The 23128-nt window shown below is 33.5% G+C and overlaps 2 protein-coding genes across 2 annotated transcripts; both read right to left on the bottom strand.

The window, feature by feature from the left end:
- Positions 1 to 1199: 1199 nt before the first annotated feature.
- LOC138331216 (uncharacterized) lies at positions 1200 to 14035 on the bottom strand. The gene is made up of 21 exons (XM_069278701.1): positions 13922 to 14035; positions 12997 to 13286; positions 12486 to 12540; positions 12224 to 12364; positions 11804 to 12030; positions 11112 to 11242; positions 10720 to 10901; positions 10208 to 10353; positions 9407 to 9739; positions 8959 to 9101; positions 8552 to 8622; positions 8119 to 8279; positions 7642 to 7808; positions 6778 to 6952; positions 5596 to 6179; positions 5111 to 5370; positions 4399 to 4602; positions 3793 to 3984; positions 2289 to 2440; positions 1843 to 2002; positions 1200 to 1384 (listed from the first exon to the last, which is right to left on the bottom strand). Exons 1-21 carry the CDS (start codon positions 14010 to 14012, stop codon positions 1200 to 1202), a joined length of 4050 nt encoding a protein of 1349 aa, XP_069134802.1. The 5' UTR covers positions 14013 to 14035.
- Positions 14036 to 14593: 558 nt separating this feature from the next.
- Positions 14594 to 19318, bottom strand: LOC138331214 (uncharacterized). The gene is made up of 8 exons (XM_069278698.1): positions 19313 to 19318; positions 18906 to 18993; positions 18632 to 18668; positions 17719 to 17839; positions 16557 to 16709; positions 15753 to 15841; positions 15382 to 15428; positions 14594 to 15030 (listed from the first exon to the last, which is right to left on the bottom strand). The coding sequence occupies exons 1-8, from the start codon at positions 19316 to 19318 to the stop codon at positions 14972 to 14974; spliced, it is 600 nt and encodes a 199-aa protein (XP_069134799.1). The 3' UTR covers positions 14594 to 14971.
- Between the last annotated feature and the right edge of the window lie 3810 nt (positions 19319 to 23128).

Here is a 23128-nt window from a genome sequence, read left to right as displayed (position 1 = left end):
AAAGAATGCGGGGTACGACGTAAAACAGACATTCATTAGAGTGCGATAATGATTTGTCTTAATGGATACTATTTTGTGAGATAAAAACGTGAGGAAATCTAGCTGTAAATTTCGCGAAAGTCTATAATCAATAAGAACATCTTTTCTCGTTTGAAATTGATCATTAATTGAACCATTCATGATGGAAAAACCCCTGATATAACATTTAGTGATTATATTTGATTTGACAATCATACATGTTCCTGCGAGCTTTCGATTTTTCTTTCTTGCAATAGTATCTCAAGAATTCACTCAACTAATGCTTAACATATAACATTTGGTTGCATTGATATTGACTCGTTTGCAATTTCCAATGAAATTCTAAAGAGATCCTTTTGTAAGAATTGAATAACAGATATCAATTTCCCTACAAACAAATTTATTTTGTTCGATTATCTATTAATTTTCGTTACTCATGTTACATCAAGCGGAAACTTGCTGAATCCTATACTGCCAGTGATAGGAAATTTCGTTTCCAACAGATAGCCGACAAGCTTTATACCTCCTCTAGCAAACCCCAAATTAAGACCTGCTGTACCCCAGACAGTGGCACCAACTCCGGGTGTAACAGTCACCTAAGCATGAAGATAACAAAATGTTCAAGTCGTCAAATCATCATTACAATATTGTTTTTTACTACTAAAATAAATAACAAGAAAATTATCAATTAATGTAAGTCATTTTGATTCGTAGTAGAGCATAAACATCACATGTGATAAGATAAGACACCAACGTATTAAACATCGAACAAAATATGTTTATATCCTAAAGAAACCAAACTATACATATCAGTTATGTCAGTATTTCGTTTGTTTGTTTGTTTGTTTGTTTGTTTGTTTGGTTTGTTTGTTTATTTGTTTGATTAATTAACGTCCTATTAACAGATATGGCCATGTAAGGACGGCCTCCCATGTATAACGTCCTATTAACAGATATGGTCATGTAAGGACGGCCTTACATATATGCGTTGTGTTGCGTGTATGTTGTGCGAGGTGCGTGTTTTGGGAGACTGCGGCATTTCACTCATTTTTATAAACGAAGACAATCATTCTGAGGCATCAGCGTTAATATCAGGAAAACTTACCCTTGCTGACATACTGAGGAAACAGACCCCTAGACTAACATCTAAACTTAGTGTCCCTCCAAATTATAAACTTAATTTATTTTACATCGATTGCGCAACAAACTATATGACTTATACAAAGTGTTTCTAATGGCCTTGATGTACGCGTGCACGGTATCCTAGAAAGGAAGGAAACCGGAGTGCAATGAGAAATCCACGTGATCCCTGGCTTTTTTTTAAAGTCACTAACATCTAAACTTAGTGTCCCTCCAGCTCCAAAACCTTGAGGAGAAATAATTCAAAATCAAATTATAAACTTAATTTATTTTACATCGATTGCACAACAAACTATATGACTTATACAAAGTGTTTCTAATGGCCTTGATGTACGCGTGCACGGTATCCTAGAAAGGGAGGAAACCGGAGTGCAATGAGAAATTCACGTGATCCCTGACTTTTTTTACATCTATGTCATGGACCGAACCCCGGACGGCTAGGTGAAAGGCGATTGGCTTGACCACATCCGTCACCTAATAACTCTTTATAATACAAGTCTTGAAAACATTTTTTTCAAATTAAACAGTGGAAGCACATGAACTGATTGTACATGCTTATTTTATCTATGGCCATATATGAGGTACTTAAAATTCTAAATTCTCCAAGAAATGGGAAGTAAAACAGCTGTCTCAATCATTTCATTCAAATAATTAACAGACGTTAGAATTGATTTCAAAACCTACCTAGAAATAATGGAACAGGTCCAACCGGGAAAGTGTGCTTCAGGTCAAAAAATGTGATATCAAACGGGTCTATGGGAATATCCACGTCGACACAAAAATCCATTTTATCCTGAAATTCTTCGCCCAATATTTTCAAAAGGCCTTTAGGATTTTTGAACAGCTAAAACAGAATACATGTTGGTATATATTAATACTGAAAAGGAAAATAATCAAACATGTTATTAGTACAGCTAAAACAAGCTCAACATGGTTATAGATAGTTGCTGTCTCAATGACATGGTTTTGGTTTATTTTTTACTTATTTTTTTTTTCGGGGGGGGGGGGGGTATGGTTTTTTTTCTCTTGTTTTTGTTGTTATTGCTGTTATTGTTTCGTTTATTAATTTTTTTTTTAATAGCAAAATGTAGAATCGTATCTTTACAAAATAAACAGGACTAGGAACGAACCTCGGACACAACTGCATCTCTGATTTTCCCGATAAGTTCCATGTCCACCAAATCCATGATGTCATTTTGAGAAATCGCTAGAATCATTTCACCAAGTGTCATCTTGTCAACATCAACTGATGGAACATCGATCTCTCCTCCAGCATCGGAGCCTAGACATGACACAGGGAATATATTTACGAATGTGTATAAAGTAATATTAATCGTTGTATCCTAGACAACACAAATGTTGTGTGTGGATACAAAATGGTAGATATGGGGCAAAATCTTAAATCAGCGGTTATGTTCCGGTTGACACGAAATAAAGGTATAACTTTGGACAAAATACTGTAGGCGATTTGCCCCTTCTTCAAGCCTCAAAAAGAACAAACAAAACAAAGTATACTTGTATTTCAAGAATCGTTTATGAGACATTCCCCTGTTAAGGACAGCCATTTTTGTTTTACATTCCAACGACTCACCGACCCCTATATAACTTGAATGAATTGACAAACGTGCGTTCAGTTATGTACATATACACCTAGCTGTCCACTGTGTATTAACTACAAATAGGTAAAGAACGCCCTTCCCTGTAAAACTATATGGGGCTTATCTTAGCAAGAAAACATGTCAACTCCTCTAAGCTGCCTTTAGATGTTTGTCAAAATAAAATTTCAACACAAGTGAATAGAAATCCAAATAATATTACGTCCACATATCTCCACGTGTATCATCGTACTCGAAGCGCTCACTTGACCATGTACACGTGACTACGTACCTGTCCCGAACGAGCGACAACTATCAAGGACAAACATGTGTCAAAATACATGTAAAACCAAGTGTATATTGAAGAGTTTTATTAGCACATTCATGTATTACTTCAATGAAAACCTTGTTAGGTTAATGACGTGTTTATTTTCAATTTGACATTGCTATTGGCAATATCAGGACATGTATGTCTGAGACAAGAGATGTTTAGAATGACGCACGTGTGTCAGGTCCCGTGCTTTACATAGGGGTTGTATAAGCACTTCCTTGGAAACGACACTGTCATAACTAGGGGATGCCTCAGAAACAATTTTCAAATAAAAAATAATCTAAAAAAAAATAAAATAAAATGCATGCCTCTTAACCTGCATTGTCAGTTTTAAGGACGGTCACAAATGTTCATAAAACCACAAACTATTGTAACACAAAGATATACTATAGCATTATATATAAGTATTGTATTTGTACATTAAGTTTGCAGAAATTTATGTGTGTCATTTTTTCATTAAAAACGTGAAATTATTAAGATATTTTACATTTTCGCGATCTGGCTTTTAGGGTATATATGAATCAATTATTTATCAGTATATCGCAAATCCAATTTTGTCGTTCATAGCAGTGTCCCGAGAAATCGGCTTTATGTATTAACGTTATCTGTATGACATCACAAATTATTTTCAATAATCTCACATCATTGTGTTTAAATTAATTACATATCGAACAGATCCGTTTGTCGGATTATCATAAGAAAGCTCACCTTCACAGTTGTCTAATTTCGGGAATGTTATGTCAGTTGTGATCTTTATCCGTACTAGACATGAGAGGTATTCTTCATGACAGAGGGTTGCCTCAGCGCTTAGTATCACTTGGTTGTCAATGACGTCACCGTTGAAGATGAGTTCAGCAGTGAGGCCAGCAATTGTTAGTAAATGGATGTGATGATCTTGTCCTGTGATGTACATTGTAGTTAAACCGCAAGTGATGAAGCAAGATATATAAGATATAACCCAAAACCACATTAAGGCTGTGGGGCTTACTGTATGAATTGCCAGTTGAGAAAACAAATCATGTAAATTGTATTTGAACTGAGACGACACAATGAATTTTACGTGACGAACGTGCGAAGCGAATTTTACTTGAACATAGTCGAGAAATTCACGCAAACATTTCAAGAGCTGACATTTTATGGTCTACTTAAGTTTCTGTAGAACTTTGTGTTTGATTTTAAAGTTGTTCTTTTACAGTGTTTGCTGTTTCAATAATTACATATCTGCTTAATAAATAATCGCTAACTGACTGCTCATTGTAATATCATCATAGGATGAAGGACATTCCAAGGATTTTAAATAACATAACATCTTACCGTCTAGACCGATGTCATGGTCTGCCGAATGGACGTTTATTTGAAGCCTCCCATCACACGGTCTAACACTGATATCGACAGATATCATTTTTATGAATGAACCATACGGCAGCATCAGTTCACAAGATAATCCCAAACAGTCGGCGTGAGCCTGGCATAGGTGTCCCAACCCTTTGTTCAGACCATCGCGAAATGTTGGACAATCTGATAGAAAAGAAAAAGAAAATAAATCGTGATTTTATCGCAGATTTATGATCTCGCGAAATGTTGGATAATTTGACAGCAAAACAAAATCGTAATATCATTGCAAATGTTTGTTATTGGTGAAATAGCATTAAATCACGAGATGGAAAATGAAATTCAAATTTATTTGTGTCCAGACAACGTTAAACTAAAATATGAAATATATGCCATAGTACTGTAGGTTTATAAAGACGGATACGTAATAACAAACTTTAATATGTTTTATATAATTTTGTTCCAAATATCGATCAAGAGAAAATCTTACAACTACACATATGTATAATTATCTGATTACATAGTGATGAAATAAACGTTGTGATGAATCAGTGATAACTACTTAAATAACGTAATGAAGTTACTTATAAAAGTGTGTGACTATTTGTAAAATATAAGATAGTTTGCAATTTTCAAACTGGAAACTCACAAATATCTGTCAAAGATAAAAGCAGTGATCATACACGACACTTACTACTTTCCGTCATTGAGAACAGCTTGTTGATCATCGAGTACTTGTCTCCTAGTCCCTCTGCTGCACCACCGAGAACGTTCCGTAGTTGTGGAATTGATAATGATCCAATAGGAAGGGAAGGCATCGTGGTCATTGTCCCAGACAGTTTCTGAATGATGTTTTTGAAATCCGTCGCTAGTTCAGGACTTAGAATGTCAGTCACTTTCGATACCGTAAACTGTTTGAGGTCTATGATTTCCAGGATGTTTGGTACTTTCATGCTGAGAATAAACAAATTAAACGAAAATAATAAAACAGATTTCTAAGAGTTTAAACAACAAGTTACATAAACAAATAAAGATATTATACAATCTTCTAAGGGATAAAATACCCAGATTTAAACAAAGAAAACTACGTTAATTATACAACTTAAGCTCCGTGCTATAACTACCGAAATAAAAATTCGAAATCGAAAAGTATTAACAAACTGTAATTTTAACTCTTACTCATCTCCAGAAAACATGTTTTTCAGATCAGAAAATGAAGAAAGTGAATCTTTCATTCCACTCAGAAAACCACTCCCGACGTTTTGCGATGAGTCTGAGTTGATTTCCGGTGTATATGCCGGTTCCTTGGCTGGATCCATGTTATTGATTTCATTGTCTTTAATACTGCTATCAATCTCCTCTGTCTCTTTTTCAGCTCCCTCCTCATCTATTGCTCCTACTTCAATAACTTTGTTCATTATTATCAAAGACATTTCGTTGCATTCTTCTATCCACTGGGGCATTGGCATGAGTCGATCCAAATATGGAGATGGGTCTACATAGCTGTATTCTTCGTCTGGTTTTGGAGGACCTGGAGTTCTGACTCGCATTGCCAAGTGGATAAAATTGGGCATGCATGCTGAACTTCCTGCTCTGCCTATTTTGCTGCCTGCTTCGAAAAATGTTCCATATGTGGAGACAAGTCTGTCCGGTTCGACATTATCTATAACTATCTCGAACCTCTGAAAGTCAGCGTCCGCGGGTCTTATAAGAAGCTGTGTTGCGGACTTCTTGTATACCATTCCATTTACCGGACATGGAACCTGTAATTTAATTAAACAAATATGTTATTATGTTGTTCTTTTTAAACTAATGTTAACAACCAAACGTATGATCATATTACTAATTAACATTTAATAGTTACAAAAATATCATTAAGAAAAAAAACTAAATTGTTTTTAAGTTTAGTGAAATGTAAATTTCTGATCGAAAATCAGTTGTTGATATTTTTTCAGGTTATGGAAACACATGTGATGACATTTGTAAGATGCATTGGTCAAAAAATAAGAACAAGTAATCACTTCGCCAAAAGCTTTGTTGTTTTTTTTTATGAGGATAAAACTGGTTTTAATGCATTTTTATAACTAGGATTATTACCCGAACATTTCTAATACGTGTGTCATTATTACATTTGAAAGGTCGCAACGATTGGGCATAACTCATTACACTCATTCGTGGGTAAAATGACATATTGACATTAACAGCGGTCACTTATTGATTCAATAAATACAAATACCAACCTAGTAGAATCTCAATTAATCTTAATTTACGTCCTAAGTGACTATGTAATTTTACTAGTGCCATATCGACCTTAACAAAGGTCCATAATTGATAAATAATGAAAAAACAAAATATACTTACCGTCGATCTCTTATTGAGAATGACGTCGACCCCCGTGGTATTGTACATTCCCGCGGAGTCTGTAGGCCACACACCCTGTCCACACGTAGCGTCTTCTTCACGGCGACGTGTAGGGAATTTTATATTGAATTTAGGACCAAAAATCTTCTGAATCATTGACTTGGCTTTGATGATCCTGAGCAAACAAATATGAAAACATGTTAAAGTGCTTGTCACCAGATTTCTTATTATTAATATAGTTCAGTTGTTTATACGATAAATTTTATCCAATAAAAACAAATACAGTAATAAAAGTTAAATTAATTTTTATACTAATCGCTACCGATTAGATGTTTGAGGTTTCCATTTCTATCGTAATCTAAAAGAATTATGCGTCGAGTATCATGACGTCATACACGAAAAATGATTTCGCAGGCAATTTTAAAAGCGGCAGTGATTAGTCAAACGTAACAACTGTCTAAGATATAAATGCGCCTGAGATGCCTTTGTTTTATTGTAAAAATACCTTAAAGCAAAAAAATCAATTCCTAATTAAAACCTCAATGACTTATTCAAAATAATTAAACCTCAAAGGTATTGAGGATATTTAGATGTTAAAAAGCGTTTACTATAAAACGCGAATATTGACTGGAACATAAGACAAATTAATTTGCGTATGACGAGACGTGATAATGTATGGTACGTCACAAAATCACGTCAAATTATGAAGTCACAATAACTAATCAACGGTAAATTCTATTTTACCAACGTCGTTGAGGGATCGCGAATCCCTTCCCTTGTATCGATTCGAATCCCTCGCATCGATATCATTAGATGGTAAGAGCTTTTATTCTAAATATTCATTGAATAGAATTTAACACATACGTGTCACGCAGAAATTCATATGTAGACTTGATTCCCTGAACCACATCCATTACTGAATTAAACGTGTCTATGACAGGTTTGGCGACTTCATATAAAGAATTGAGAGGCCCCATCGCATCTTTGAAGTCTTCAATCAGCTCCGCCTTGATAATGTCAACCTGTTCTTCCTGCAATCGTGTTAACAACGTTTTTTAGTATATCAAAAACATGAATGTTATACAGTACTGCAATATCATTTATTATTGTTTGACTACATCATCTTCGGTGAAAATTTCTGTACAATTATGTTGGGATTTTTGTTTGAAGACCTGTTTATGAAGACATGTATACAGTGCTAAGATATGCTTCTGTGAAGTTACAGTAATTTAAGCTTTATTTATGATCTTATATTTATATATTCCATTTGCCTTCGATTAAAATATTTACGTTTGAAAAAAAACTAAACAACTCCAGTAAGTAAATATATTTTGTACATACCATGTGCTGTATACCATCGGACACCTTCATGGACACGTGTTCAATAGTAGAACCAACTATGCCATCAGATCCGGGTTTTGTCAATCGGTCTATGAAGTCTTGGACGTCAGATATGATTCCGGCAACCTCGTCACCAATGGTCATCCAGTATGGAGTTTTACCTTTTTATAACAACATACAGAAAGCTTTATAAAATTCACATATTCATGTCATTCTTTAAAAATTAAAAAAAAAAGAAATATACGGTTCATTGTAAGATTGTTCGAAAAAATTCGATTGTTACCATCAAGCTCAAACTAAAACTAAAGTGAAACAAAGTTACACATTAAATCTCTTGAAAACCTGACAAAAACACTTCAATGTACCTGCACTCACATTCATTAACATTCCATTGGATTTTATACCATTTTTGCCTTATATAGAAAAGTTATACCTTTCATGAAAAAACATGCGTCGAGCACTTGAGTTTTCACGTCTAAGAACATAGATATAGCCATTTTGATGCTGAAAATATATAGATATATAGAATATATTGGTTTCTTTCTAGAATATATAATTATGTTCAATTTCAATTTCAATTTCAACAAATTTTATTGACATATTATTTACAGTTAAAAGCATTAGACAGCAGGATAGGCCTATCTAATTTTTCTCCTTAAATATAATTATGTAAACGGTTGAACAACACAAGCATTTGATAGACGTAAGAAACTAGAAATATGGTATCTTGTATAATCAAAATATGATGTCCTTGATAAAGTAGACAAATACTTTCTTTAAATGAGCACCATGTGTCAGTCTCAAAGTCTTAGTGATTATATGAATCAAGATTGGTTTTACTTCATTAGTGCCTTCGTCATTCCGGACATGGCTTGTGATGGGTTGGACAGTACAGACTTGACAGAGGAAACAATGGTAGCGATGGAGTCCATCAGCTGCTTGCCTATATATGGTAGTGTGATCGTTACAGCATCAACTATGGTCTGGCAAAGAAAAATATATTATATCAATAGAAATAACTGAATTAACACATTAATATAACAGAATTCAAATATTTTTTTTTAATAAAATGAACATTCTTCTAATTTGAACTTAATAAACGAGAGTCGGATAAGAAAAAAAAACTTGATGAAAAAAATCAATTAAACATTTTTATTTGATTTTTTCCTATTTTTTGTTGTATTTATTTAATATTTACACTGTTGTTTATATCTGTTTGACAAACAGTATAAACAAGGATAAATATCACAAAATAGATAAATAAATGATTATCTAATTTTCAACTCACATTATAAAATCCCATAATGTCGTCTCTGACATCTTCAATAAATGTTTTAACGCGGACCACGATTCGTTTGATGTCATCAAGCCAGGGTAAGCCACCGAAGTCCGCAACCTTCTTCATCAGTGCCACAAACTTGTCTGCGGCTGCCTTAATCACCTGAGGAAGATTCTTCACAGCACTGACGAGGCTGTTGAACAGTTTCTGAATACCTCCGTCTCTAAACGTCTGTACCATGGTTTTGAAATCGTTTACAGCTTTTTTGATTGGATCTATTGTGTTTTTCATGATGGTATCAAATATATTCACCAATTCTTTTACACCATTGATACCAAAATCCTAGAAAGGCAAACAGCATAGCAAATAATTTAAATAATTGTAAATAACAATCATCTTTTTTCAGTTATATTATATCGTAGCTGTCGACAGCATATGGTTGCCTACTGGATCATATGATATTGACCAAATGCTAGTCAAAGTGTTATTGTGTGACAATATAATATAAACATTCGTATAACGGTAATCGTGGATATAATATATATGTTATGGAAATACAAACATCTGAGTATAAACTTGTAACTGCACTTTTACTAATGGACTCTTTTCTCTAAAATTATTACGCTGCCATATCGACCAATCAAATATGACGTTATAAACGACAACGTCATTGTTTACGTTATGCACATATTTAAGCCAATGGGAATGCTCGTTACAAGATTAAACTATCCCAGAACGTGGTTTGGCTCGGTTCTAACATCCAGTTAATGACTTATGTCTCTATTAAGCCACTGTCTTCATTTAGATTACCTTGAGAACGTTTAAGTCGTATCCAATGTGTCCTTGATAACATGTTAAAGCATTAAACACGTCGACGTTGATGTTCAACATACCACAGTAAGCTTTTATAAAGGCTGTATTGTATGAATCGATCAGAAAGTGACCCTGGAGAGGCTCTGTGGAAATATAGATAGGGACAATGTCAAGAATACATAGGGCAAACTCGAAATATTAGCAAAGGCAACTTAGATTTGTATTGATAATTACTCCCAAACTGAAAAACACACATAAAAGAATCATTTGTAACCAGTTCAGAAGCAATGATCGGTTACTGTTTTGTTATAACTAAATATGTCAAAATAAATCATATGGCTTTCTTGTATGCATATCATGCTGAGAGCAGTTTTCTGTTAAAGCGTTGGGTTATCACGATCAGTCTTTCTTTGAATTTTCTTCTTTTAAATGTTGCTTGTAATTAATTTGGACATATTTATACAATACCCAAAAATTGTTGAAGCAAAATTAAACAACCAGAAGCTTACTTAGTTCTAGCTCCATCCTATTCCTTATTGTGAGTCCAAACGCAGCTCCAACATCGCTAGTTCCGATCTCTTTATCCCAGTTGATCCCCGGTATGGTAATAGCCATCCGGAACCCGCCCGTCAGGTCAATGTCGATGACCCCTCGTTTAAGCCTCATGAGAGCTGGATATGAGTAGTTTTTCCTGTGATAATCCAGTAATACGTTGTAATTCATCAATCTCTCATGAAAGAATATTTACATAGCATTCTTTAGACAATATTTTCCATCCAAATACTATACAAATCACTACTTATATAAAAAAAACAGATATTGATAAAATAATGTCAAAACGCCACAAATAAAAATATACAAAATGAAAAATATAAAAATAAATAAATAAAAGATTACTTACGTTAGTACCATATCATAGTGTTCCGGGAGAAGAGTCTTCCCTCTCGGGTGATGGGTAAATGCCTTCAGTGAGAGTTCCTTCACTAAATCATGGTCATCGTACAAAGCCGTGTGTAGTAAGGCGTTGGCACTCTGAAATAAATTTATAATTTCATCTCATTTGGAAATTAATAACTACATGTATAATGTCCTCATGTTAAGAACTTAATTTTTTACGTCATATTGTTTTAAAATTACACTTACTTGTTAAAACACATAAACATGACGTCATTTTCATCGAAACAAATAACAACACAAATCCTAGACTTCCTAATACTAGTTCTCCAGAGGAAGAATGTATATAAACTTTAAACAGTATAAATATCTCTTTCACAAATTTTAGACCTCTTTGCCATCTATAGGTACATAGAAACACAAGAAAAGCTAGGCGAAATTCATCTTGAACCTTTTGATATGAATCATAGAATTAAGCATATATTAATCTACTTATTTTTGAAACGTTATTTCGAAATAAAATCTTATGTTTACAATTTATTGTTGGCATTTACCAAATCTCTAGTTTTCGTATCGATCTACCGTAAGTAAAAAGCTTCTAGTATATGCTACTTCGACATTTGACGCATTTGGTAAAGGGCGAGGGAGGCATTTTTATACTTTGGTGTTCTGCATGATGCATTAGTTTCTGCTTCGTACCTTGTTACACTTAAATTGCCTAAGACCGAGAACAGCAGCTCGTCTCCAGGCAGATGTCCCCTGGTTGGGTTGTAGATAAGATAGGATGTGATCCAAAGATCGCTCCATTCCTGAGTTCCCCAGGGAGTTGATGAACACCAGTTTAGTGACGATGTGGTTCATTCTGGGGTGATCCACCTCTGTCACGGATCGCTTCCTTCTTTGTTTAAGAATTGGTGCTGATTTAGCTGAAACGAGATATCTTATCTGTTAAGTGGAGACAAAGCGACATGCGATGATTCCATATTTACCCAATTTACATTCCTTGCCAGTACATTGTCGTATGTTCCACATTATAAAAAAACATAGTCATTCGGTAAGACTTCTAAGGATAATATGCATCCAACGAGAAATTCTGACATATACGGTCGAAATACGTACTTTCGTTATGAAGGCCAATCCAAGCTTCCATTTTTGAAAGGATGACATTAGCTCTCTCTGAATCTGTCTTCCTGATGACTTTAGCTAGGGATCCCAGCGTTAAACAAGCTCTCCTTTGGGTCTTCGTCAAAATCTCACTTCCTAAACATTCACAATTCACGAGTATATGATAATATAAGCATTAAATATGTATCATTAAAAATTGATTTGGAAATGATCTTATTATTATCAAAACACTTAGGGAAAAGGGATACGCTCTTACCATGAAGCTCGTTGTCCTTTCCAAAACAAATGTGTTCGATCTTCAACATCAGTTCCTGAAATAACAACAATCAACGTCAATCAAGTAATAAGTAATTTAATTGACAATACATTTTTCTACCAACATAAAACTTCTTTTTTACCTGATTAATTTATTCAATGTTAAACACCCATTTTTATAAAATACCTAGTTTATTATTAATGTAGTAGAATATTCCAGTCCTATAGTTATGATCGTTTGTATCATAATATGATACATCATCAGTTGACAATTTAGAGGAGATGGAAAGTAATTATGAAGATCTGAACGAGTCCTCAAGCTGTAAAGACACGTAAATGAAACAAATTATAATGTGAAACTATATCATTTCTATTGACTTTAAAGACAACGCGAAGAAGAAAAAAAGAAGGTATACAATAATTATATATTACATTACTGTATTATATATACATCTAAACATGCTAATAATTGGAAGGAAAAAAAATACATGATATTTTTTTGCTTTACTTACAGCTAATGGCGATTCTAAGTTGATTATATGAAACAGGATTCTGAATGCCTCTTTTTCGTTGGATTCTTCTTCGCTCAGCGTCAAGTACCGTAGCAGCAGCCTCTGAGAAAACTCATCTCCCTTTCCTCCCACGAAATCAATAAACAGTGACCGCTGGTCAGCACAGACGGTATCGTTGACGTCACAGACCACAGCCAAGGCCTGAGTGACCAGTGTCTCGTAGTCATCATCATGTAAGCCATACACAATAGTCCGGAGTTGTCGTACGCATGCCGTCCTATTCGCAGAATCTATTATATATATATAATAACGTATTTAAGTTACTTTGTAGAATGAGTATTATAATCTAAACAGAACGCCAATTAGACTCCGACAAATCTTGGCATTTGTCATATGTTTGCCGTCACAATCTGGCAAACTGATTTAGCGACATAATTTCAGTCTAATGTAGCATCTTAGGCGATTTTTGCAAACTATACAAGACAAAATGACTGTGACATTTGTGCAGAGTAAGAACTAATCTAGCAATCTTCGTTATTATTAAAGCATGAGTTAATCTCGAATGTGATTCGAATTTATCTCGAATGTGGTTCCAATATTTGGAAAATATGCAAAGTGATATGATTATGATTTCGTTCTCATCGTTGCATGTAATTCCATATGAATTACCTTTAGCCCTAGTATTATTTTCAGTCTTTACAATTGATCTGTAGGACCTTTTTTTCTGACAAGTCTAGTGAATATATGCACATAACGAATGTGAGCACTAGTAAACAAATCATCTCAACCCTCAAAATAATATAATGATTATATATAATATCTGTATATATTATCCCCTTGCCGTTTCATCATGAATACTTATATACTAATCTATGGTAATCAATGTGTTTATAAGGATGGATAACGTAGATCGTATTGTACTCACGTTTGTCTGGGAAAGCCCGAATACATTTGAGAGCAGATTCCATTTCTTCCCCAATCTGCTGCAGCGTTGTTTTATTGACCTTCTGTAGCATGAATCCATGTAAAAAACAATGGCAAAGCTTAAGTATGATAAAGATTCACATAGGAGTCAATTATTACGATAATACATGTACAAAATACTATCTTTCTGAATTAGTAAATCGTAATAAACAAGATCTTATGAAGCTTGCTTTTAACAATGAAATCAGATAAAAAGTCGTTATCATTTACATAATTATCATCTTAACCTTTTGATTCATATAAAGAAACCTAATTTCATTGTACGGAATTCGTGCGCGTTGTATTTAGTATAAGAATTAAGAGCTAGCTATGTCAGTTTCTTAAATGTCAAACAAACTTACCCCAATCTGTTTGTATGAGATTTTTTAATCCAGCGGAAGGAGCGCAAAGTCCAAAAAACCAAAATGTAAACAATCACTTTATTATGCTATATATTATTTAATCTTATGTTGGTATGTAAGTATATGATTTAATTATAACATTAGTATGTAGTTAATTTTAACATAAAGAATTTCCATTGTTCATGTTCATTGTTTATTATTAGAAAAGGAAAGTATACAAGTATACATAAAAATGACTAATTAATTATAATTATCTTCATTAATCCCTCTAGTCAGACTGGAAGTAATAAAATGGATTAGATGAAAGTTATACACTGTATATAATACGTACCCATTTGATCAAAACGCTGTCACTGGCTAATAAAGCAAGGTTTGGGGTATTGTCAAATTCAATCGGAAATATCCTGATGGTAAGACAAAGTATTGGAGTTGTTAGCTATATATCATATAAAAATGAATTAATGATACGTTTTGCAATATAGTTGTGTTTTTTGTTTGTTTTTTTTTCGTTTTTTTTAAACCCGTCGGGGACCATTTATAACCACCATGTAGATTGTCTGAGAGTTGCAGAAAAGGCTAATATAATACATGTAATGACATAACAAACTCTAGTAAAGAATTGTAGTTACAAAACAATAATGCATGACTGTTTACCTTTTCTTTGTCAGCTGAAGCTTGGAAACTGCATTTGAGGAAATTTGCGGAAAATCTGTTACAAAAAAATGTGAATAGAATATTATTATTTGTGATTCTACATAACAGTTTGTATACTCTGTTTATCTATCTATTGTTACTTTTCTTATGTAAGATCTTAAGCTGGTTATGATTGCTATTCCCCTGTAACTAAAAATCGGATAAAAGGACTACAATGTACCAAGTTTAGGAAATCATCAGTTCCTGAACACAAAGCGGCGACTGGTATTCTAAATTCATAAATACTCACACCCCTTGTATTGTGATGGAATAATCCGATATCATTGTCATTTTCCAATGAAGCTAAGGAATTATTCGTTATTGATATCGGCTATACGCGTATAATAAGATATACTTGCATACTCACCTCCGGACGACCAGTCTTGTATCGGGACGGCATTCAGAGCATTGGTACTGAAATTGGTGTCTACACGATTAATTGTCGCCAATTAACTAGAAACATCACAATTTTGAAAATTTTACATTGTATGCTAAGGTTTCTTTAAAATGTAAACTAAAACAATTATAAGAATGATATAGATTTGTAGGGGATCGCATCAACTAGAGTGTACACAATAAATCAATAACAATATTCAACTGGTTCATCTCTACGAAGTATATTGTAAATTTTATTTGCATTTAATCGAAAATCCCGGTGATTCGTATGACAAGTACAAATATATAAAGAAACAATAGCCTACAGTAATCTATAAGCCTCAGTAACGATGATTTCCCTACCTTATATTTCTAGACTTTGACTGTCGCAGTCTGATGGTGTCATCTGCCAAAACATACTTAACTGTTCCCAGGCTATTGTAATGTATGGTCTGCAATGGACAAATGTCATTTTGTTTTTGGTTTATGATAATATTACATGATTCATATTATATTGTGAAAAACTAGCGTCAACGAAAATAGCGATCTCGTAATTGTATAAAGTTATATCCATATAATCTGAAATGGACAATTCAATGAGGCTAATTCTGTTACATATCCATGAAGGAAACTACGGCGTCAATGTATTGTGCTATAATTATTATGGAACCTATAAAAAGCAGAAGAAATAAATTCCACGACATATTTTAGTATTTTGATTGATACTGTTGAAATTCCAAATCGTTGATCGATACGAGATGCAATACATAGGCACTGAGGAGTTGGTGATAGTATATTTAGACAAGAACATACACCTAATGACGTAAACACACTAATGTAAGAGGGATTTGATTAGTTTTAGACAAAAAAATATTTACTACACTGGCAAGAGCCAGGGTTCGGCATACATGATGGACAACAACCGAGTATGAACATTTCACATACATTTCACTACAGCGGGCTTATCTGGCATATCACAGTAAAACCAACTAATCTAATTTCCATGAGAAATGTTTATTTCCGATATATTTGCAAATTTTAATTTTCATGACGATTATGATCTGAAATACCTGACTTGATCTTCGGTCTATTGTGAGCAAATAATGTTTCTAGACCACCTTGATCTACATCCTGTGTTACTTTGTCAGATCACGGTGTTTCCCTTACTTTGTTGTGGTTCCTGTGGACGTCATCACTACTGTTGTGGGATCGCCTCAGTACCATCCCCTGTGGACCACGTGTCACGCTATACTGGTGTTCAAGGTCACCGGCATGGTCCACTTCACGGTTACTGAACTCACGTTGGTGGGTACGCTGAATCTGTGAATACAGAAGGTGAATGTAAAAAAAATCAGAAGACAATTGATATATATTTGATGTTGTAATTCACAAACATTAATACGATTACTTGTCAAAGGATTTCGTATTATGTCTGTATGGTGTACCTTTCCGTAATATTTGGTTTGAAGATATTATTTAACAATTAAAGGATTGTTAGATTGCATTTATTGGAGATATAAATGCAATCTAGGTGGCAGATAAATAGAATAGCGCCCAGGGCGCTATCAATATTTATCTGCCACACAGATTGCATTTATATCTCCAATAAATGCAATCTAACAATCCTTTAATTGTTATATTTACGTTTTACTTTCTAGTTCAAAGTAAAACATAATTTAGATGCGATTGAACATTTGAATTTCCCACTTCAGCCATTTAACCTCAACAGCCAAGTCCAATGTGATAAAAATAGTCCCTATAAAAAATTGAAAAGATAACAAAATTTCAATGTTTTTCAATGGCTTTTCAGTCTACTTTCAATTATCCAGACATTTAAAAGAATTTTTTCATAAGATTCATAACCAAAAAGGTTCATTCAACTAAAATGTCAATTTTGCCGCGCGGACTAACATGGTGTCAGTAAACAAGACTCACATTCATTTATGCAGATATGACTACACCAAGTCTAGGCTGCATTTATTGGCTCATAATGCAGATCACGATTATCATTAGAGTAATGGGAGTCGCAGTGGCAAAATGTAAATATTTTCTAATGAGGTCGCTTCGAATACATCCAATCAACTTCACCGTCGAAGATAAATGAAGCATAAGCAGAGTAGTTGTGTATTAACTCTCAGAAGTGTGTTTAAGATATTAAATTATTTGATTACGTCTTACAATCTCACCATACTGTAAAACTAATATCTGGAAAGCGTTAACATAGCCCACATTTCCATCTTTCTTAACCACTCAATCACCATATGTTTGCGTATTTGTAACTAAATTAGCCTTGGTTTACAGGTACTAGTCAGTCTTGACCATTACTTACGTTAGCCTTTGCTGACAGGGTACTGGTCAGTACTTTCTTCAGCGCTACCACTTCCTCGTCATCCGCGTGGTCATAGTGAACCATGGCAACAGTCCCGTCATCGTTCAGCCGGAAATAAAACCTGGAATGAGTAAATGTGTTAGAAGCAGATATATGATGCTCGTTTTTATGGAATTCAATACCATACCTGAGTTAATGATATTCATAGAGATGAGGGAAATAATAATGACAAATGGATTAGTTTACATATTTTTTTCCTGGATTTATCTTGATTGGTGTTTTGACTTATGTATATTAGAAAAAATCATATTGCATTATGAAATCAAGCTCCATTCCTTTATTAATTTTGTTCCTATTTCAAATAAAAATAGTCTATATATTCAAATTGATTAATCAAACCATAGCACCAAAACTAATTTCTAAATAAGATAAAAAAAGTTTACGTGAATAAAAATTAATGAGTTAGCTATGATGCAATATGCTTTCAGTATCTAATCAATCTAAATTACAATAATTATAGGGACCTTTATTAATGCGTTAACCTTTTACAACACAGACATCTTATGTGTATAATGCATAAAGATGCTTCACATCTTCCTCTATCAAAACCAGGAGCAGACAATTTAGATTTTTCTTCGGTTGCAAACGTTATTTACTATAGAATATTACCACATTTAAAAGTGTGAGCGTTTATTTCAATTCAAAATAAGAATATTAAAAATAATTAATTGTGTCCCTATAAAAAGCATGCCCTATATGGAATGAAACTGACTGAGCATCCATCAAAAGCAAAACAAGTTATATCATTTTTTGTGCTAATTGGGCATACATTTACATGAGTTAACGCCATTTTTTTCAAATCGTGAGTATCGTTCGTCACTACAACGATTCAGTGAGCATTACAACACATTACCCTTTAGACAAATCCCATTGTAGAGGGTTCTCTGCGACTGAAAAATAAATATAAAATATTCGTGTCGTATACACTTGTAATATACTGCCTATTGGTACTTATAACGATATAGCATGAAAACAAATTAAGACAACATGAATAAGAATATGTAGGTAATTAAACAAATTACAATTAAGATTTGTTTCAAATATAGTAGTGGTAAATTGATATTAATCAAAAACACAAAAACGCATTCCATAGCACATGAAAATTAAAACAAAAAAATGTGACTTACTGTAACCATCCTCGGAGTGCTGTACAAAGCTATCCAGCATTAGTGAGTGGACATTCTCGGACGAGTGGTTAACGGGACGGATCCGAAACTAAAAAGAAAATGTTAAGTTATGATATTTGATCTAAAAATGAAAATTTTTATTTTCATTAATATTTTATTTATAAACCATATTACAAATAACTGAAGATTAATTATAATTTACTTTCTCTTATCACAATATTAGGAATGACAAAACCATAAAGTAAATTGTGGAAAGGTAAAAAGGTTCTCATTTGTTTCCATTCTTAACATTATATAGCGATAAATATAATAACCAAATTAAAATTAACATAATATATATTGGAGAATGGGAAATTTATTTTTAGAAAGTTTACAAAAATTAAGATACATTTTGATTTATAACTTACCTTCATAATCGTAGTAAAATGATGCATACCAAAAAGGTCCGACCTTGACGAATATGTATAGAAATGATCGAAACCTTTCTCGAAGTAATATGCAAACCCCGGCTGTACAAGACAGCACACCAGCAGGACTACACACCCAAGCTGTAACGGGCCCATGGTCGGTAACATCGTACAGGTAAATTGTCTACCTGTCTGTTAAACAGGTAGCCTGAACTGACAGACCTGGACATCTACGGTTATAATTTTGATGAGACGGCTGTTCTTAGTGGGCGGGTCTGTTTATTACCCACGCCTTTTGTTTAGTTAAAACCTCCATACTAGCAAAATTATTTGTGCTGTTGTTAACAAATCGATAAATCAATGGTTAAACCACAAGCTTGGAGTGGCTACATCGACCAATCGTTTTCAATTTCTATTTCCTGATAAACCAGATCTATTTTCCATATAGTTATAAATCTAGAACTAGAACTCTAAGTCGGTTTTGTACACATAACATATAATAATTAAATAGCTGGTCGCCAATCAAACTGCGATGGGCAATAAACAAAAGCTCAGATACCTGTAGTTGTGATGATATCATTCAGGATATGCTAACACAACGGTACGCATGTATGTTGCTCTCAGACATCTAGAGGACCTACTGGAGTCATGAAGCCATTCTGTGGTATTCTAGTAATATTAGGCAGTATTCTGGTTCCGACAATTCTCTGCGAACACTTTCGTGAACAGTTTACATACCTAACTAATTCAGAGGACATCGTGTCTATTGATTCAGCAGGCAAACTTAGGTCTGTTATTGACCTGGACGACAGGGACACTGTCAAGGTATTTACTATTACCCCATCATCATTTCTATCCTTTAATCATATATTTATTCGATATATTTTTTTTTCAAATGTTGAAACATTTCCATAGTTTTCAAATAAATCATGAGTATCCATTTGCATCTAAGCTGGCAATTCACAGTTTGTTCAAAATAAAAGTGTTTGAAAAGGGTATGATCAAATACTATTGCAAATGAATTGTGCTGTCTCACATTTTATCTTAAGCTCTTAACCTCACAATGGTAGCATTTGTCAAAACCCGATGTAGATATATTCGAGCCACATAAACTTAAGTATACATTCTTCTGTATTTTGCCTACATGTAATTTAAATCACATAAGCAGCATTGCATATTGATTTCGTTTCAAAGTATAGCAATTTAACATCACGTGATATTGAAAACGTATATACAAACGTATACAATTCTACCATAAATTACTATTACAAATTGATATATAACCAGTTTTCAATATACTTTTCAATAAATGGAAAATTCTAATATCTGTTATTTTCTGGGTTGTTTTCAACCTGAAGAGGATAAAATGTTCAGATCATAGAATTTCGGTGGCACTGGTTGATAATGAGAACGTCAGTGTTTCGAGGTCGGCTGGTGATCTTGTGGTAGGGAGTGCTACAGACTCGTGTACGACTGCGAGCCTCCTGTCTGACTATAGCATGAGTGGAATATTCGCGAAAGTAGAGACCATACAGCGATTTCAACGACAGGTGGAGCTTCATGTCACACGAGCACAGTACGTAGGCTTTTTTTCATCACTCGTTGTGAATTCACATAGATTTCACATACTAAAATTCACTTGAAAATCTTAAATTACACAAGCAGTATTTATTTTTTAATTCAAATTACTTGTTTTTAGTATCAAATTATTTGCTTTTAATTCTAAAATATTTTTTGTGATCAGAATTTTTACAGTCAAAGGACAACATTGGATATGCGAATTTTAAGTAAAGGGACAAAACTCTTTAAAAAACATTCCATATCGTTTTTTCTTTTATTTCTTTCTTTATTTATTTATTTTTTTATTTTTTTTTTTTATTTTTTTGAGGAGTGGATAGTAATAGTTTTGCAATACTATAATCTAAACATCATAATTTAAGCACTATGGAGCTGATTGACGAGGCAGATATTCACATAATGGTAAATACTGACGTCCGTCCAGCGCTAAAAACACGAGAGAAACGACACATGTCAAACGTCCTGAAGACCCTGCTTACAGACATTGAATGGAACAATACCATGGACACAATGATACCCTTCAACGAAGACAACAAAGGGATCAGTTTAAGTAAATTATCTGGGGTCAAGCAGCCCGTCCTTGACGTTAACGCAGATAGTTACGATATTCTGGCTTCGAACAAAGATACTGAATTTAGGTTTACCTGTTCCAATTGTGGCGGCTCAACTAAACTGAAGTATAAACTGTACGTTTAGGTATTTCTAAACGATATGTTTTAAAAATTTACTCATTTTAGAAAAAAAAATAGCCAACAAAATGTTTGACATCTCAGATGAGAAGATTCTTATGATGTAACATAAGATGTAAAATATAGCTAGTTCATTTACTGATCCAAATATAAAAACAAATCTAATAAAATAAAGCAAGAAAGCACGTTGTTTACCAAAATATTACCAATTACCAAATATATTGAATATAATGAATATAAACAAAATATCGTATAGCCCCGCCATCCATTAAATATTTTTATCACTTTCATTTCGAAATTTTTAAATTTTATTATTTGTTTTCTTTAATGTGTTTGTGCTCGTTATTATGTTATTTTCAAATGTACATATATCCCATGTGTTTCTTATTTGTATGGTACAGACGCGTCAAGATCATCAAAGTGAACAATAAGCCAGTGATCAAGGTCTACAGAACAGAGGTAATGCTTATGTTATTGAAAACACGAATATCCATAGCGTGTTCAATCCCACCACGCTCCAGCACTATTTAATATATTTATTGATATTTTCAATTTATATATGAAAAGAAAAAAATCAAAACACTGCGTCATGTATGCAATAGATGTAACATTTTTTTTGTATTAAATCTTTCGTGTGATGGGAAGGGAGGCAACTCAAGCTCTTAAATCAAATGAAGAATAATGTGATTAATTCATCTTTCATTCACTGTTTCATTGACCATCCATTACATAAAGATGTTATTTATCATTAATTTTGATAGACCATTGTTTATTTCATTTAAAGTAATCTGTTCATACTCTTATTAATAATTGTTGTTTTGTTAAGAAAGATTTATCAACATAATTGTAGGTCGAAGGGGAGTTTAGCGCTCATTACGAATTCCAGGCCTCTGCCAAGACCAATATGACCTTGAGCTATGATGGACCTCTATGGAAGACAGAGCCTAAAATGTATCTCAAAGTTCCCATAGCAACCTTCTCCCGCCTTCCTCCCGTGGAGGTCATAGTTCAGGCCCATACCGAGGCTTTCCTAGCCGTTAACATGACAACATTAAAAACATTCCAAATTTCCCATAACGTTACCACAGATGGAACATTTGTATATTGTACGTATATAAAAATATGGTTGTGTTTTTGTTAAGGAAATTTATTACCATAAATTCATTTAACATTTAAAAATATTTTATTGCAAAAATAATATTTGATGGTTTCGAAATACTTTACTGTCAAATTTATTTGGCGGACTCTTCATATTGATTGATTATCTTCTATACTTGATATAAACAAAATTATGTGTTCATCTTTCATTTCTAATGTTGTTTTCTCGGTTTGTGTTAATATATACTCGAAAATAAATTAACGCGAGAATAAGTTGGTTTGCACTATCAAGTTTAGTTGACCCGTACAACACTAACAATGATTGTTCATGCACATATGATTGTTAATATTTCTGCTGCTTTATCATTTGTCTAAGTGGGTGTATTTATAACTTAGCTGATGAAATGCAGGCTGGGGAATCCACAGGCACTATGACATTTCCTGATTGGAC

This window comes from Argopecten irradians, chromosome 9, assembly GCF_041381155.1.
Source record: "Argopecten irradians isolate NY chromosome 9, Ai_NY, whole genome shotgun sequence".
NCBI classification, from domain to species: domain Eukaryota; kingdom Metazoa; phylum Mollusca; class Bivalvia; order Pectinida; family Pectinidae; genus Argopecten; species Argopecten irradians.
This window is presented reverse-complemented; position numbering and strand designations above follow the sequence as displayed.

Excerpts from the sequence above, each read along its gene's own strand:
- LOC138331216 (XM_069278701.1), bottom strand. The coding sequence starts at position 14,012 with ATGCTACAGAAGGTCAATAAAACAACGCTGCAGCAGATTGGGGAAGAA. Across the intron at positions 6,953-7,641 it reads TATGAATTTCTGCGTGACAC|GATCATCAAAGCCAAGTCAA; the intron begins GTATGTGTTAAA and ends TTGTTTGCTCAG. Across the intron at positions 2,441-3,792 it reads GAAATTAGACAACTGTGAAG|GCTCCGATGCTGGAGGAGAG; the intron begins GTGAGCTTTCTT and ends TGTCATGTCTAG.
- LOC138331214 (XM_069278698.1), bottom strand. Across the intron at positions 16,710-17,718 it reads CCCTGTCAGCAAAGGCTAAC|ATTCAGCGTACCCACCAACG; the intron begins GTAAGTAATGGT and ends CTGTATTCACAG. Across the intron at positions 15,842-16,556 it reads TCCACAGGAACCACAACAAA|ACCATACATTACAATAGCCT; the intron begins GTAAGGGAAACA and ends TGTCCATTGCAG.